Raw genomic sequence first — 16,797 nt, 5'->3', positions numbered from 1 at the left:
TCACCGATTCTTAGTGATCCATGCAGTGACACTGACACTTTTCCTTCAAGTCTTCAAAGAGCTGTTTTAGTTTGTACGTCATGCCTAAGGAAATTAGGTGGTGAATTCCTATGTAAGAATGTGAGGAAGTTGTTGATCTCATGGAGTTTGCAACCTCTTGCGTTAAAGGTAGCGTCGAATGCCCTCTAACCTCAGGGTGTCATTATTCCTAAACTATAAAATGAATCTGGGAACTGCAAGACGGTGTGATTTACTTACCAGTATATGGATTAAGAAACTGATGTGATTTCTTACCTATAGATCTTTCCTAGACACACATTATTACATTGTAGATATCGGTGGAGAGAAATTGCTATGGAAATGATTCAGGGACTTCAGAGAGTGAGATATAATTTTATTTTTTTCAAATAGAAAATTGCTCACATCTAGTCCATTTAGACATAGTCAATACGTTCCAGCACATCACATTATAACCAAAAATGACAGCGCCAAGGACTTAAAAATGAACAAATCTATAATAAGTTAGTGAGTCAATTTACAGAAAAGATTGAGCAGCAAGAAGACTCATAACCAAACCAATGTTTAAATACATTTCTAATACAAGCCAACCATATTAAATTGACCTGTGAACAGTGCACATAGCTTCTCTTTTTTTTCCCCTCCTTCTCTACTCTCACGATATATGAAGACCTGCTTTAAATGACTTAAGAGTTTATTATTTTTCTAAATCACTTGCACAGTTCATTTTTGGATCTAATCCTGTGAGGTACTTACTATCAGGCAGGGTAACAGTAACCTGACAGGTTTTTCCACCCAAGAGCGAACACAGTTTTGGGTGGAGCATGTGTTATGACCACATGGCATCCAGAAAAGTATCTTTTTAGCAAAGAATATTTTTGAGGTCCATAAAATGCTGATGGCTCCCAGCTTCTGTTGACTCTAATACTCTCAAGAACTCAAATCTTTGGAGCTAAAAGAAAAGCACCCTTTCGCATTCGGTTTTGTAGCCGAACAGGTATCTGCTGTAAACTGGAATCGCAGGGCTTACATACAATTGAGAGCAACCTGAACCTGACCGATGGCAGCGTGTGCATCTCCCCTGGCAGAGGAGAGCAATCTCCTCCTCAGGGCGTGGGACATCATGTTTCTCTGAGGCTGCCCTTCCTCTTTGTGCGGCACCACATTAAGGTGAACGGGCTTTTTAGATTGTAGAAGTGAGGTGAAAAAAAAACAGTCTTTGACTGATGTAATTGAAGGTTTCTGCTGAATTCCCTCCTGTGCAAAGCACTAAGAAGTTTGCTTTAAAACTTCTTAAAAATACCGTGAAAGCGTTACGACTCTCCGTTTTCTGCAGAAAACTGTGATAGATGTTCTAGACAGTCGTCTTCTACGGGATTACATGAGGCTTCTGGGAACAGTGAGAAAATCCAGAAATTTTCTCCACAAAACTGGAAATACCAGCAGATTTCAACAGAGAAAATTAAAATATTTATTGCTGACCTGCCTGCTCCTACTTTGTGTCAATCTTAAGTAATAGAGTTAGTTTAAAAATCAATCGCTGCAATCCATCTCAATAAAAATGTGGTCTGAAGATCAGGTACGCTTAGCCTATGAATGACAAAAAAAAAAAGTCTGATGGTAATTTTGGAACACATTCAAGGATTCTGCTATGTCTTTCCACTGCGATGAAAGACAAGTTATATTGCTAAAGCCCTACATGCTATGTTTTAGGGATATCCCTTCAAGATACGGTAACTGAGAACATTGTTTAAAGATCTTAATTCATAATTCAAACCTTAATTCTTTTATTACTAATTATTCACCAAATCGATAAAGCTATCTACTCTACAATGCACAGCTTTACCTATACATATCTGTTAGAAACACATTTATCAATCAAAATCAGAGACAACTGTACAAACTGTAAAATGCAACCAGACACTCTTATCCTCTTTAAACAGTCTAATAAATAAATATAAATACATAAATATTGCAGAACAATAGTATATTCCTTGCACCAATAGAGGTATATTATTTATCTGTGGTCAATAGTAAAATCTTGCTTTTATCTTAGAAAGGGTATTTTAAATTTCTTACAATACAGCAAAACTTAAGGTAATTCATAAGTTACTGTGACAGGTTCCAGTGTGTCTGTTACCCTACAAGTACTTACCAAGAGGTTTTTTAGTTTAAAGCTTTTGTAACAGGAATGCTTCTAGCTTTGGCTGTACCATAGACAACTGCTGCAAATTAGCACCATTCATGAAATAACGAAAACATCAAATCTTCTCAGAGCATGAGGTAAAATGATATTCAAAAAGAAACAGTCTTTCAGTTTCTCCTTGTTTTTTCAGTTTGAAAATCTAGTGCATCATACACACAGTTGGGAACACTACCAATCTTAAATTGCAGAATTATCTCAGATTTAAGAAAGTACTTAAATTACACCGAATACTAAGGAGAATTTCTGCACATCTGCTTTGCCAATATCTACAAATGCATGTACAAAAAAGATAGGAGATAGTTCCTTTAAGCAAAAAAAAATGCATACATTCTTAAGCAGCAAGATAAATGTAGTTTAAATATACCCACAATATTTTCTATCAAGTGTTGGCATTACAAACTCAACATTTTTTGCAATCCTTTTGAGGAATTATTCTCAGGGAGATCTTTAACTGCTACACCACTCATCACACCCTATGATACTATTTGTGATGTATTTTATCAAGCAGTTTTAAAGCCTACCCTATAAATACTAATTGAGTCTGGATTACTATTTTTAAATTATCATTTAGCATATTTTGAAGACCTTAATCTGTGACATACAAAAGCTTTTCTGAGCATGTAATAGTTTTAAGGGTTAGTCACCCCTTTGATAATCCCTTACCATTTTACAAAATGTAGGGATTTAATATTGCTTTAACTTCTTGTTCAAAAATACACAGTGCACTAAAACTTACAAATACCTGGAAAATTAAATTTCTGACATTGCATTTACAGTGATTTTAATGAGTGCTTATATGTAGTTATTAGTCAAACGACCCTTCCTCCACCAGAAATAAAAACTAACCTTATTTTTATATGAGATGCTTGCTTTCTGGCCTTTAAATAGTTCACCATGGTTTGGCTGTGCCAAAATATTAACAAAACCACATACAGATTCAGACACACAGATGGAAAATAATGCCATCTCAAAAATACTGAATGATGTCATCATGTTTCTCAGAAACTCTGTTCTCAGCATTAAAATAAAATTCCAAGAAAACAAGAGAGCTCTGATTTCCCTTTCACAGGCCCTGATGCCCATCAGACAGGTAAATTCAGTCCTATTCTGTGTTCCAGCGATCCTTTAAGCTGATAGTGAAATGACTCACTCAGGTATGAGCAAAAGAACTGCTTAAGACCTTTGATAACAAAATGACATGTTTCCCAAATAAACTGATCTTAAATTTGAATTCCTTCCTTTTTCAGAAGACTGTACCTCCACGATCACGAATATTGCTGAAATCATGTTCATTTGCATGTGGCTGTTTAGATCCTGCTAAGCTGATAGCCTCTAGATAATATAATACTTTCAAAGTGCTGGTCTTCTGCTTTTTCTTTCACTCTCTGCTCCTCTAAGGTAGACACGAGTTTGTCCCTTTCTTCAACCACTTTCATCATCTCAGCAAAAATTTCATCCTCCTCGTTCAGATCCATCTCATCTTTAAGGCTGTCTAAAAGATCACAAAACAAGAGGTTAAATCCAGATCAATCTCTTGTTACACTTTGCATTTTAACTGTTGATGTACAGCTTGAATTAATATTATAGTCAATGACAAATGAAGTTAATAGCAGTTAATATTTTTCATGTTACAGTTCAGGGAAAATTTCTCCTGCATTTGGGCCATGTAAGGTTACCATTAAGGCTCCTAACGCCTAGATCTTTTAGCAAAACTTAAACTTGAAGGGGTAGGAAAAGTGCTATTTGTTTATAAAAACATTTAAGCTGGAGTTTAAATTTAGTTTATAAGGTAAAAAGCCCAAGCATGAAATGTAGTACTGTAAGAAAACAGCAAGTGTTTTTCAGAAAACATATTGAAAACTGCCGTCACTTACAATCCACGTGCTTAGAACACAACAGGATATTTTGGGGTATTCAGTGCTATGTAACCCCCCTTCTCCCTGCATTCCTCCTCCCCATGCTCTCTTTTCTAATACCGAATGAAAGGACAAGGCCAAACTGCAATCCCAAGTACCTAAAAGCAGTTCCAAAATACTGCGGTAACCACTAATGCTACAGTTAACATAATAGCAGATAACCTCTTGTGTGTTTAGGTGGTTGAAGAAACTGCTTTCCCTTGCTGCCCATCATCGCGTGTTAGCTGGGTGCTGCTGCCTGCACAGCGCAGTTAGTGGAATTACATGTGCGAGTGCTTCTGATCCAGTTCAGTGTAAAACTGGGCAGGTTAGCTTAGCTGTCTTCACGAGAAGTCAGATGAGAAGACCTCACAAGTTGCGTTTTGCTGGCTGAGCTGCACTCACAGAAGAGCACAGGAGGAAGAGCCTCAGCCACTCTGGTCCTTTTTGGAGCAAACAGGGATACATACGGGCATGGTCTGTCACTGTGGGCTGGAGCATACTCTCCTCTTTGACTTACCATCAATGGCCATTTTCTCTCTCAGCTTTTGTTCCAATCTGCTTTGGTGGTCCTCCAATTCTAGCTCTTGGGCTCTAGGTACAATAAAAAGTATGTTAAAGAATAAGCTTTTTTCAATAAAGACATATATCTTAATATTATTTCAACCAAGAGATTCTATGTTCTGTTTATCCAGTATTTTCTCCTCATGGGCAGTCAAGGCTAAAAGGTTTGCCTGTGCCTACATTGCCACAGCAACGCCAGAAGTACCACTCCCACCTTTTGCATTACATACCAGATTAAGCTCCCTCATACGCTGCAACACTGACGGCTTTAACCAGCTGTGCTGTGTAATTCTGGGTAGGACCGAACGCTCCCACACACGAAGGGCCCTGCCAGGCCCTCTGCACAGGAACGGGTCCCGAGGCAAGGGAATTAACACATGCGAACACACCCAGACAACAACATTTTGTGTCCCGTGGTGATAAAAGCAGCCTGCTTTTGCTTTTTGAACTCCGCTTTGCAGACAGTGTGAGCAGGAAGCATTGCTACCACAACACCCAATGACAATCGAAGGGGAAAGAAAAGGTTTGGCCCCTGGCAGCATCAGCACAGCTGGGGAGAAACTGGGGTGCAGCTGGAGCTAGTGGCTGGCTGCAGCTCTGCAGACAGCACGGGGGGCTGACTGAGTGATATGGAAATGATAAATGGCAACGAGCAGCCTGCACTGGTGTGCAGTCCAGGGGTGAGTAATGCCTGCTGCAGCTCCCATCGCCTTCCCACATTGCCCAGAAATAGTGGAGAAAATAGCTGAGAGTCACCTCCGCCTATCTGTTGAGTGCATTTCTAAGGAGGCGAGGGAGCTACAGCCGATATTGTTTCCATCACCCACAAACAGTGGCATCTGAGACGGTTTTTATTTGCTGGGTGTATCTGCTTGTTTCATTGCTGTAGTGAATTCCTAGATCTTTTCTCCTATGTCCAATAAAAACTGAGATAAACTTGTTAGAATATTTTTCTTCCACAGGAGAAAGTACCCCAGTGTTCATTAGACCCGCATTATGTAAAGGCAGAGCATCTATATGCTATACTGGTTTAGAGTATCGTATAGGATTGAAATAATTGAACCCTTGAGAGAGGGAAGGACGAGGAGGGCTCAACTAAAAATCTGTGTTCAAAACAGGTTGTAGCTACTCTGGGTACATTTATTCCACGGCAATCTCAAACTTCAGCACGCAGCAAGGTGTTCAGGTGTACTGTGAGTACGCTTTCCCCCTCTCCCTTCCCCGTCTTTAGTACTAATGCTTGTCCTTACTTACATAATCAGGAGCTCAGACTCATAACGCATTAATTTATTCTTCTCCAGGACCAGCTCAAACCATTCATGTAGCATCTGAGTTTCATCCTTTGTGCCTGAATCTGTTTAAAATAGGAGACTTAGGTGTGCATTACCAGCTTTCCTTCCAATGCTCTCACCACTTAAGTTCACTTTAAACAGTCCTCATTTGTAAGCCTACGTGAGTTAAAATGTAGATTTTTTTTGCTGTGTGTCACTTACATCAGTAATGTCTGGGTACAACAGGTACAAAATTCTTGTCTACATTTGGTTGAATGTTGTAGTTTATAGCAGTTAAAGATACATTAGATTTAAAAACACTTTTGTTTTGGAAGGTAAGTTTTTTCTTTCAAATATTCATATAGACTTTCTTTTTTTAATGGGCATTTTCTCTTAGTTCTGCCTTTGATAACATAGTTTCTCTGTTGATACTGGACTCCAGCAGCTGAACTATACGTATAAACGGATATCGCATTAACACAATTGGGCTTCAGGATGTACATGCTGGCAAGTATCAACTTAGTCCCTGCTTCTGTGGACATCAGACATACAATCAAATCCTCTACAAATGTCCATTCGTTTGCCAACTGGCCTCTAAATCTGCATCTGCTTTGAATGATGGGAAAGGCTGTGGGACAGGATAAATCCATTATTACTGGGTGGTTTTGTAACACTTTGGGCCAGGGCATCACTGGTAGGCCCTATACTGACACGAAACACGAGATGGTCTCTCTCCAAAGAGCTCACAGCTTGACTCTGCCTTGCTGAAGAGGAGGACAGATTTCTTTTTCACCAGGTGAGGGCCTGCTCCTAAAATGCCACCGGTACAAAAATCTTTGGCAATGAAGAACCCTTGGGTGTTTTCAAGTGGCAAGTCAGAGCACATATGTATTTCTTTTCCTTGCTGTCCTTTTTAACATGCTCATCACTTCACATTTTGCATTAATTTTCTTCACAAAACAAAACCACCCCACCACCCTTTGATGCAGAATTACAGCAGCAGCGATGGTACTGCAAACACACCTCCCACAACATCTGCTCTGTCCATCCGCCGTCTGTTGCCACACAATAGTGATCACTTGTAGGAAGCAAATATCTTACGCTATCCCAGGTTGAGGCAAGAATTTAGGTGGCAGGCTGACCCCTTCAGAAGCATAAAACCGACAGCCAGCCCGTGCTCCTGCCTCAGCACGTGGTAGCTGCACACCCCGCGTGTTGGCAGCCGGGACAGCCGGAGCGGGGACAAAGCAAAAGGAGGTGCTGCCAGCAGGCAGGGGAACACAGCTCTCTCCTCCTCAGTCCTTACATCACGCTGCTAGATAACCATAAACCCATAATCCCCATAAACCAGCCTGGCTATTTTCTGTGGATGGAGACTTATGTGATTTCTCCTACTGTAAGAGGACTTCACCTTTATTTCAGATGATTAAGAGCGCTGAAATTTAAGCCCAAAGGTCTCACTCAGGTTCAAGCTCCAGAGATGACAATTACAAGAGTATCATTAAACTAGGTTACCAAGTGGAGAGATAGCCAGACTCCTGGACAGCTCAGCAGTGTTTCGGATGCCTTTCTATTATCGTTTCGAAATGCACTTTGTTCTTGGCCCAGGAATTACCCTCTTGCCTCTACTGCTTCAGCTGTCCCTCACTTTAATGTCAAAGCCAGGATTTGGCTCCACTCAAGAACAGCAGTTTAAAGCCCATCTCCTTCGGGCAGTAACGATCTCGCCCAGTGCAGCCCTTCAGCAATCTTCCTGAGCAGGAGGGAAATTGTTGGGTGTTTGGGATCACCAGCCCATGTGCGCGCCTTCACCAGGCGCTGTCATCCCAGAGAGCCCGGGTCACCTCCCGCCGGTGTCGGAGGGATGACTCCGAGGGCAGGAGTCCTGCTGGCTTGGGTGCAGTTCTGCAATTTCGCATCAGGATTCTGAAGTTACCATGAAATGGGAGGATAAAGCAGCAGGAGAGGGCAGAGCAATCTTGGTCCGATTTCTGCCCGATTCCATTAAAACTTGGCAGTAATGGATGTGTTCCTGTGGGATCTTCCAGGTCAGCAAGTGCTGATACAAAAACGTCTTCTGAGAGTGACTGCTGGAGCAGTTCTCGCTGGGACATGCCAACGGTGGTTTCTCACAGACCCAATGCAGGGATGCAGCCTTAGTATTCAGAGCCTTAGGTCTTCGTATGCCACCATCAGAAGTTATCATCAAAATGTGATCTATCTTACTGTCAGTAAAAACATTGCAATTGCAGGTATGCGTACGTCCTGCACACGCACAGAGGATTACTATTCCCTTTTTGCTGTTTTCTTGATTAGGCAAAAATATTCTTTTTTTTTAACGTTTCCTCTTTACACTTAAAAATCTCTGTATCTCTAATAAAAGACTGTGTATCATAGGTTGATTGAAGTAAGCAGAGAGTAACGCACTTTGCAAAAATGCCACTCATTTTAGCAAAATCCTCAGTGCAAGCTGAAATAAAAATAGCCCTTGTTTCCCCTCCTTCTCCATCCACAGAACAGCCCCCAAGTCTCCCCAGGGGCATATTTCCCTGAGCTTTTCAAATATTTGTTAATAATAATGTTAATAGTTATTTAAGTCTGATGGAGCGCTTTATGCCTTCCAAGGGCAGAACAAGCCAATGAAGTCTTTTGCGTAACGTAGGATGACAGATCTTTTTAAAGGTTAGAGGGAAAACAATTTGTGAGTTTTGTGAGACATGCTGGCTTTGTCTTACAGCATTTCTAAAGCAAAACTTTCCTCCTGGTTTACCCAAGTCTCCTTTAACCTAGATCCCGTTTGACAGACAGATATTATTCTAATTACATCATAGATATTTCTTTTTTCATCACTTTTGAGGGAACAACAGGCCGCAGAGGAGTATTTACTAGGCCCTGTTCTCAAAACCTCAACTTTCTGTTCTCCAGAGTAATGCTATGCTGTCCCTCCGCACACAGTAAAGGGGGCTCGGCCAGTATGCACCTTTTTAGGAACAGCTAAACCTCATATTCCTTATTCCTACAGGTTTTCAACTGATTTCTTTTGACTCTGTTGAAAGTTCTGAGAAACCTTGGATATGCTCCTTATGAAATCAAAAACTAGCTGCAACATGTGCAGATATTTGTTCACCTTCCAAAACACGGAGAGATTTCTTAGCGTTCCCTCAACACAGATTTTCTTCTTTACCATCATTCTTCATGATTTGTTTAGTCAACTGATCGGTTATGCTAATTTCAGTGGAAAATGTGTTTCGAGATTTTTATTTCTGTATTTTCTTGTAGGCAGAAGAACTCCATAAGCCTCCACAAATGTCAGTGGAAAACAAAGCGACGGTACATCAATGATTTATTATTTGGTATTTCGAACCCGAATGAAGGGAATAACGGGCATGAAAAATTATTCACAGGACTGATATTATTTCTTTTTTTTTTTAAATGCATGAATTGTTGTCACTACAATTAGAAGATCATCAGAGCCTCATTTTGCTCATCAGTCTTCATGGCAGTTGTTTCGCACCCACGCATGTTCTCTTCTAATTCAGTTGAGGAGCTAATGAATAACTCCCCCCAACAAAGGAGCCATTCATCCCAGCCTTACAGAATTATTAGAGGAGAGTTGCGTAAATGTCACTGAAGACTAGTGTTTGTAGGCCTGTCTCTAAATTTGGTTATTCACAACCTTTGCAGCTCAATATTATTGCTGAACTGTGATCGTTTTCTAATTACCTTAATAATACCTATTAAATCACTTGAATTGCATAAGCGCAGACCTGCTTAAATACAACTTAACCTAATAAACACTGGTCATTCATTAAACAATACTGCTCATTATTTTTAAGAAGGTTGAACAGAATATTAAACTCGCCGATTCCTGCATCATTACACGTATGTTATTACAAGCAACAGAGCACGCACATTTCGTTTGGGAAACGTACGGCTTCATGCTTTTGCCCCAAAAGAGTTATTGAGACACAGTAACATCCTACATCTCAGTATCTGCCCTATTTGTAACTGGCCACCTACGCACAAACAATCAACAGGGAGAAAAAAATAGTACTTTCACCTTAATGAGGGCAATCCAATTACTAAGGATGGGAAGAGAATGAGAAGCATCAATCTGTTGGCAGACAGCCTTCTTCAGGAAATGCGATTGTCAAAACAGCAAAAACAAGGAGTAGCTCTAGGCCATTTATCCTGGTATTCGGTGTCTATCCCAAGAGCTAGAAGCCTCTTGTCCCTCTATATTTTTGACATTTCCAAAAAACACCCACCCTTATACAAATCAGCAGTAAAGAAAAAAGCTAACACTCCAAATCCTCTTTTTAGCAGACTTTCTCATAGGCGGGAAGGTGGGTGCCATTTGATAAACGGTTATGTTTTCATTTAAGAAAAAAAAAAAAACCAATGCTTTTTAAAAAACATTTGAAATAGGTTGGCACTATCAATTATAGGAAATTAATTAATAAATATAAAAGGTTGGACAAATGCTCTCTTGCTGAACTGATTAGTTCAGTGTTAAGAATAGGGGCAATAACTGCTAAGAAATATGGCATTAAAAAAGCCAGCATGTGGAGCTTTTGCTGGGTTGCCCAGCTAAGACAACAACAAGATCAGGTGCCAAAACATATCTAGGTTTTCAGTGTTGTGCAACTGCCTGTCATGAAAAAACGAGGTTCAGCTTTCTAAAACAGAGGTAAATAAAGACACATTTGCAATCGGGCTGTTGGCTCCCCAGAGTCCTTTCAGCACAGTACTGCAGCCCCCTCTGAAGTCCCTTACACGCATGGCTCACGCTCCCATCCCCCTTTTGAGCCTGGCAGGAGCCCCTGGACGTCCCGTCCCTCCACGGGAGGTCTCCCCAGCTTCACCCCATGCGCGCTGGGGAGCACTGGTAAGGCTGGGCCGGCGGGAGGACGCCGCAGTCCTGGGTGCTTGGGACTGTTGGTTCAGGCGAGTGAAAACCTTGCCTCCGACCAGGGCCAGGATGACGCCCCTGTTATCTTCCACCCGTGGGGGGGAAAGCTGTGTGGTTCAGGTCTGTGTGCCCGCATGCTGCTGTTGCTATAACACGGCCACCAGCTCTAATCGTATTAATGGCATTTCACACGCCGGGAGAAGTCATTAAGGACTCTGTTACTAGGCACGGGCTGCTGCTGGCTTGGTAACTGAGATGCAGCTCCTGGAAACCTCACTGGTTCCCTCCAGAAGATGAAATTAAGCTCAGAATGGGATTTTTAAAAATGGGGAGGGAAATGTGGATTCAGGTTCAACAGCAAGGCAAATAATTCCACATCTGTGATAACCAAAGAAAATTTATAGCACTCAGCGTAAAGGTGCTTGAGCTAACAGAGTTTGAGGAAAAGGGTAAACAATGATTTTTGTCCTTCCAGTTATTGTTTCATTTCAGATTTTGCACTGAACTCTATTTCTGTGACAATCATTAAAACCCCTCTGCTTTGAAAAAGGTTAAAAAAACCACCACCAAACAAACACTGCTTCATTTACCTGATTCTCCTCTTAGTTCTCTCTCCAATTTGACACCAAAAATCTCCAGAGCTCTTTGTCTTTCCTCCAATTCTTCTAGTTGGCGCTGGACTGCCTGCAAAATTGTAATGATATAAAAGCTACAGACATAGCTTAAAAATTCAGAGACAAAAGATGGTCTCAGTGGTTAGAGAAACAGCTTGAAAAGTTCTTGGACGAGCCATGGGATTTGCAAACTCATTGAGCATATTAGGCGCCTAAGCAATTTAATAATTCCACTAAGTAGCTATCCACATTTTTATGTGGGTAAGTACCGTAGGTACTAAAAGAACCTCAGTTTTTCTGAACTTTAGCTCTCCCATTGTAAAACAGAGATCATAACATTTCTGTGTCTCGCAAGGCGTGAAAAGTCAATACCTTACACATCCAGAGGCACGTATTCTGAGATGCTACATGAAAAAAGCTCATATAAATATTGAAGGTTTACAGCTAGAAAGCTTTGCTAGCTATTTGGTTGTCCGTGGGGTTTTGTTGTTTGTTTTGCTTTTATATTTCACAAGCTTTTGACACAGGGAGGAAGGGGTCTAATAGCTAAGAAGTGATAATTCAGAGGCACTTCAGGAAGGACTTCTACATTCACTGGTCCATCCCCTTTTAAATAAGATTTTCAGAGGTGCCACAGTGATAATAGGCATGAAACACCTTAAAAGGTTGAATTGTCAAAGACAGATGCTCCGCAGTTCCATTTCAGGCTGTGTTAGGGCATACCAAGCCCAGCCCTCAGGAACAGCCTAACAAACACGAAAGATGGTTCAAAAAGTTTGGACTTGATTATTTCCACAAAGCAGTAAAATAAGAGAAGGTATGTATGTCTTGAGATAATTTTACCTTGAGATAATTTACAATTCTCAGATAAAAACTATAACACAGTTGCTCTTACTTTGGATTAAAAAAGATACTATTCTTCTTTCCCATGGGTTTTATTCTGTAATGGATTTTATAGTAATGGCTAGATGTTAGCATTTTCACAAAATCCACTGCCTGGTTTAAACACAAAATTTCTCTCCTTTTCAGTTATACATTTTCCAAAAGCATTGATGTCTACAAAAACAGAGATTTCAGATTCACATCTGAAAAACAACTTCTTAGTTTTCTTTTTTAATTTATTATTGGTACAGAAATAGCAAGTGGAAGCTCCATCCAAAGCTATCCACCTGCTATGGGAATACAAGAGAAGATGACGGACAACTCTGCCTTCAAAAAGCCTGCTCTCCCCACTACCATATCTTGATTACCATTACAACCTGAATTAAAGAGATTAAATCTAGCTCAGGTTTCTCTGCCTTATGCTACAGTACAGACACACACAAGAAATGCTAATAGCCACATAAGCCTTTAAGTTTTGTGTGTGTGTGTGTATATATATATGGTGTGTATATATGTATGGTGAGTGAAATAGATAAACCCGAAAATTTTGACACCTGAGAGAACACAGTCTGAGGTCAAGTCATGCAGAAGTGCATTCCCAAATCTTTGAACTGTAATTGGAAATAATAAAACATTAGCAGGGTCCAGAGCTTTTCCAGCATTTTCCGAAGAGCACAGCCTGTATAAAGTGAAGTGACTTTCCATCATTAAGAAAGAAAATGTGTGACTTTCACTGTTATGGCAGAGAGAGAATAAAAACCATCACTGTATTTTTGTACCCTCCTGTAGTACATAGGGGTAATAGCTGAGTTTCTTACATTCTCGGGGGCTGATATTATTTCCCCTTTCTATCTCTTTCCCTTTTCAGTGTATTCTTCTCTTATTGCCAGTCACTATTCCCTCTTGTTCCTCATACACAATTACAAAATTACGAAGATCTCTTGGGATCTGTCACATATAAGTTGCAAGGCCCTGCCACATGCATCCTCTGCTCCTGACATTTTGGGGAATTTCAACACGGAAGGCAGTGTGCCACAGTGAGGAGTGAGGGGAGGTGCAGAGCCCACACTGGGCACCCCCCGTCCTCGCTAGTCATTCTTGGGAGACAAATGGGACATCTGCGAGCTACGTTTTCACCTGTGCTTTGTGAAGCCTCTTCAGCTCCTCTTGTTTAATCAATTGCTTTGTCTCCTTCTCCAGCTTCCTTCTCCTTCTGAGAGTTCTTTTTGCCTACAAAAGAGAAAGACTATCAAAGCATAGTAGGCTATCAAAGCGTAAGTATTCCTTCCCCAGAATTGCAGAACCATTGAGGTTAGTAGAAACGTCTGGAGATCATCTAACCCAACTCCCCTGCTCAAAGCTAGGTGAGCTACTGCAGGGTGCACATATTCACATATTCACAAATATTCACATAGGAATATTTTCATGCATTTGCCTACATTGACTTTAAATCATTACAAGCTCTTATTGCAACCCTAAGTGAGTGTGAACTGTATCTATCAATAAAAAATGTCCGAATCACGAAGTTGACTATATACAACATACCACTATACCTGGCTTCTACAGACATCACCGTGATGAGGGAAGAAGCCAGGCAAAGGTGGTGGGAAGCACCAATTTAAGGAAACTCAACCCATTTCTATTGCTGTAGCTGCTGAGTGGTAAAATTCACTTTGGATCGCTTCTAACACGATAAGAGGGACGTACCTGAAAGAAACAGCCATCACAGGACACTACCTGAAGCCCTACAAAACCTTCCCCCATACCGTTTCTCTCCTGCATTACAGAGGGTTTTTGCCTTTCCCTGGGGCACCTGTGGCTGCTGCCTGCGAAGCGGGGCAGCCCGTGCTGCAGGGCCGGCCGAGGGCATCGCCTGCGCTTGCTCCGTCTTGCCCTTGACCCAAGCTATCTGGAAGTGCTTCAAGGCTCTGGTTTTCCAATTTTGAGGAGACAGAATATATAAGCACCGTAGACAAGACGACTGAAAAACTAACAAGCCAGGAAGCCACTAAAATTTTTCCCACCGACTTTTGCCGGAGAAAAATGGTGGTACTGGCAAAATAGCAGCCAGTGCTGGCATGAAAAGAGGTGCTAGGAGGCAGCCGAGAGAAACAAGCTGAGCAGGGAATGTGCATCAAAACTGAGTCACTGCTAACGCCCGTGTGCGACAGCTGCTCATTCACCCCGTTTCTGGCAGCTGCCCCGGCAGCGCTGCCTTCCCCGCTGCCTGCTCCTGCCTGTCCCTGCGGCTGCCTGACCTGCTGGGAGTTGCTCCCATTCAGTTTTCTCCCATGTCTCCCTTCTTTTCTCTATTTTGTTTAAACTTTATTTAATTCACCATATTATCTTACTATAGATTGTCTTTCCTGTAACAGGGAAGATGAATGATGGATTCTGGCATCTCAGCACGTCCTGACACGGACACTGGCGGTACGTGCTGCCACACGCTGCTGCGCTTCTGCCTCGTGGCACTTCGGTTCCTCTGGAGCTGTGCAACTGGGTTTCCGTTCAAAGCCCCGCTCAGCTTTCAGCTCAGCTGTTTTTTCAGTGAGCTGGGCAGCCTCTTGCTTTGCTTTCCTTTTTTTCCCCTCAAAGGCAATAAATCAAAAGGCCACCTCGTACTATTAATTCCACTTACTAATATTCCCTCCGCAGGAAAGAGGTAAGCACATTTCTGATGAGCTATGCAGGCAATAAAAGCTCTGTTTCTTCACATCAGAGCTGGGTATCAAGAGTTCACTGGTGCTTTAACCCCACCGCTCCTGCTAGCCACAGGAACCGAGTTAGGGCGTGCAGAGCCCGGTGTGCAGCCGGCCTTGCGGTGGATAGGGTCCGGTGCGGCTTCGTGGCTCACGCAGTCGTGTTGATTAGGATAAACACAGCGTTTTCCACGCACCCTGCCTGTAGCGCCTCTCAAATGAAGTTGTATTTCCCCAGGGAAATCTGCATCTGTTTGGTTTAATTTTTTCAATACTTTGCTTGTTGGGCTACATATTAAGGCCACTTAAGAATGCAGCTTCAAAGTGGTTTCAGTGAAACATGGCTGCTTGTCAAATTAAGACCTTCTCTGTCAATGTTGGTGTAACCTGGGGGAATTAAAGATCCAAAGACGAAACAGAAATTTTGATTTTCATCTGTCTCAAAGAGTTTTAATGTAACCTCCACTGATAAAGCGTTCCCATCCCCATTTTGAGAAATTGCAGTCTGTTTTAGATCAAAATCATAGGATGAATCTTAAATACAATCCAACTGAGGAAATATCTTTCTGTTTCCAAGTCAAGGTTACCTTGTGTGTTAATGAAGGCTTGGGTTCAAATTCATCATTGGAGGAAGAAGCAGAATACTCGGTACCTTGTTTTCTGACAGGTAGGTGTTCACATCCTAAAATGCAGGAACAAAATAGTCAATGAAGCAAAAAATACTGTTCTTTAACTTACAGAGACACTTTGCACCTGCCCTGAGTTCTAATCAGCAGCACCTAGAGCAATTTGGAAATTTGGGTGACGGCATTAATTAAATTTTTGATCCCTGTCAAAAACTCTGTCTGGGTATATTTGATTTTTTTCAGGTATTACAATCAAATAAATTAATTCCTTGAGCACCCTGCATGTAGCATGCTGTTCTGAATGCACTCAACATTCATTAAAATGTATATCTGAAGTTAGCCATATTACCCAAATGATTGTATAAGACTCACTATACAGTGTAATTGAATGCAAAAAGTCTGAGCCAGCTCTTAAACAAATTACCCTTATGTGGCTTGTAGCATCTGGCACCCATTTTTACTACATGACATCTGCTCAGTGTAAAATAGTTGGCGTCAGAATGTCTGGTCATATAAAAAAATCACAAATGTAATCAGAAGCAAATGGACTAAGAGAACAAGGCTTTATCACACAGCCTCATGCAACATAAATATTTCATTAATTATGTCTAAACAAACGTCACTTATTTTTCTGCTTTAGGAATATTATCACATCATTGAACTGTTGATTAAAATGCCATAATAAGTCAGGAAAATCCATACATCACAACAATGCGCTCCATAAGGAAAACTCAAAGGCTGCCTTTGGAAGAAGCGTGCTTTCAGAATTATAAATTAAATTACATTTAATTGCAGCAATTTTATCATGCCTGTTTTTCCAGCATCTTGTTTCAACTGGGTGTAAATATTTGAATTTCTTCTTAATTTGTCTAATTCATAGCTTCATTCTCTTTATTTCAGAAAATAAAACTGCTTTTGGAACATCTGTCTCTACGCTTCAACCTGCTACAGGGTTAATGATTAACAGCTGGGCAACATCTTGGAAACGTACATTATTTAAAGCTAACAGTGCCATTATTCTTTGTATCTGTGAGGTAACAGTTGGCTTTCTATGTGCAAGTTGTATTCACATTAAAATCACTTCCCATTCTCCCAGTGTAAATGTTTCTT

At 41.1% G+C, this 16,797-nt stretch overlaps 1 protein-coding gene across 3 annotated transcripts in view; it reads right to left on the bottom strand.

Moving 5' to 3' along the window:
- Window positions 1-2,968: 2,968 nt before the first annotated feature.
- Window positions 2,969-16,797, bottom strand: part of MICAL2 (microtubule associated monooxygenase, calponin and LIM domain containing 2) — a 133,443-nt gene continuing 119,614 nt past the window's right edge. For 2 of the 3 annotated variants that reach the window (XM_075163185.1, XM_075163184.1), the window contains exons 25-30: window positions 15,649-15,743; window positions 13,500-13,592; window positions 11,457-11,550; window positions 5,938-6,037; window positions 4,640-4,713; window positions 2,973-3,716 (exon numbers count right to left, since the gene is read on the bottom strand). In XM_075163185.1, the coding sequence (XP_075019286.1) occupies window positions 3,532-3,716; window positions 4,640-4,713; window positions 5,938-6,037; window positions 11,457-11,550; window positions 13,500-13,592; window positions 15,649-15,743 (641 nt within the window). In that variant the 3' untranslated portion in view covers window positions 2,973-3,531. Of the gene's footprint in view, window positions 3,717-4,639; window positions 4,714-5,937; window positions 6,038-11,456; window positions 11,551-13,499; window positions 13,593-15,648; window positions 15,744-16,797 lie in introns of all 3 variants that reach the window. The other variant, XM_075163189.1, reaches the window with a different exon arrangement.

This window comes from Calonectris borealis, chromosome 14, assembly GCF_964195595.1.
Source record: "Calonectris borealis chromosome 14, bCalBor7.hap1.2, whole genome shotgun sequence".
In the NCBI taxonomy this organism is placed as follows: domain Eukaryota; kingdom Metazoa; phylum Chordata; class Aves; order Procellariiformes; family Procellariidae; genus Calonectris; species Calonectris borealis.
This window is presented reverse-complemented; position numbering and strand designations above follow the sequence as displayed.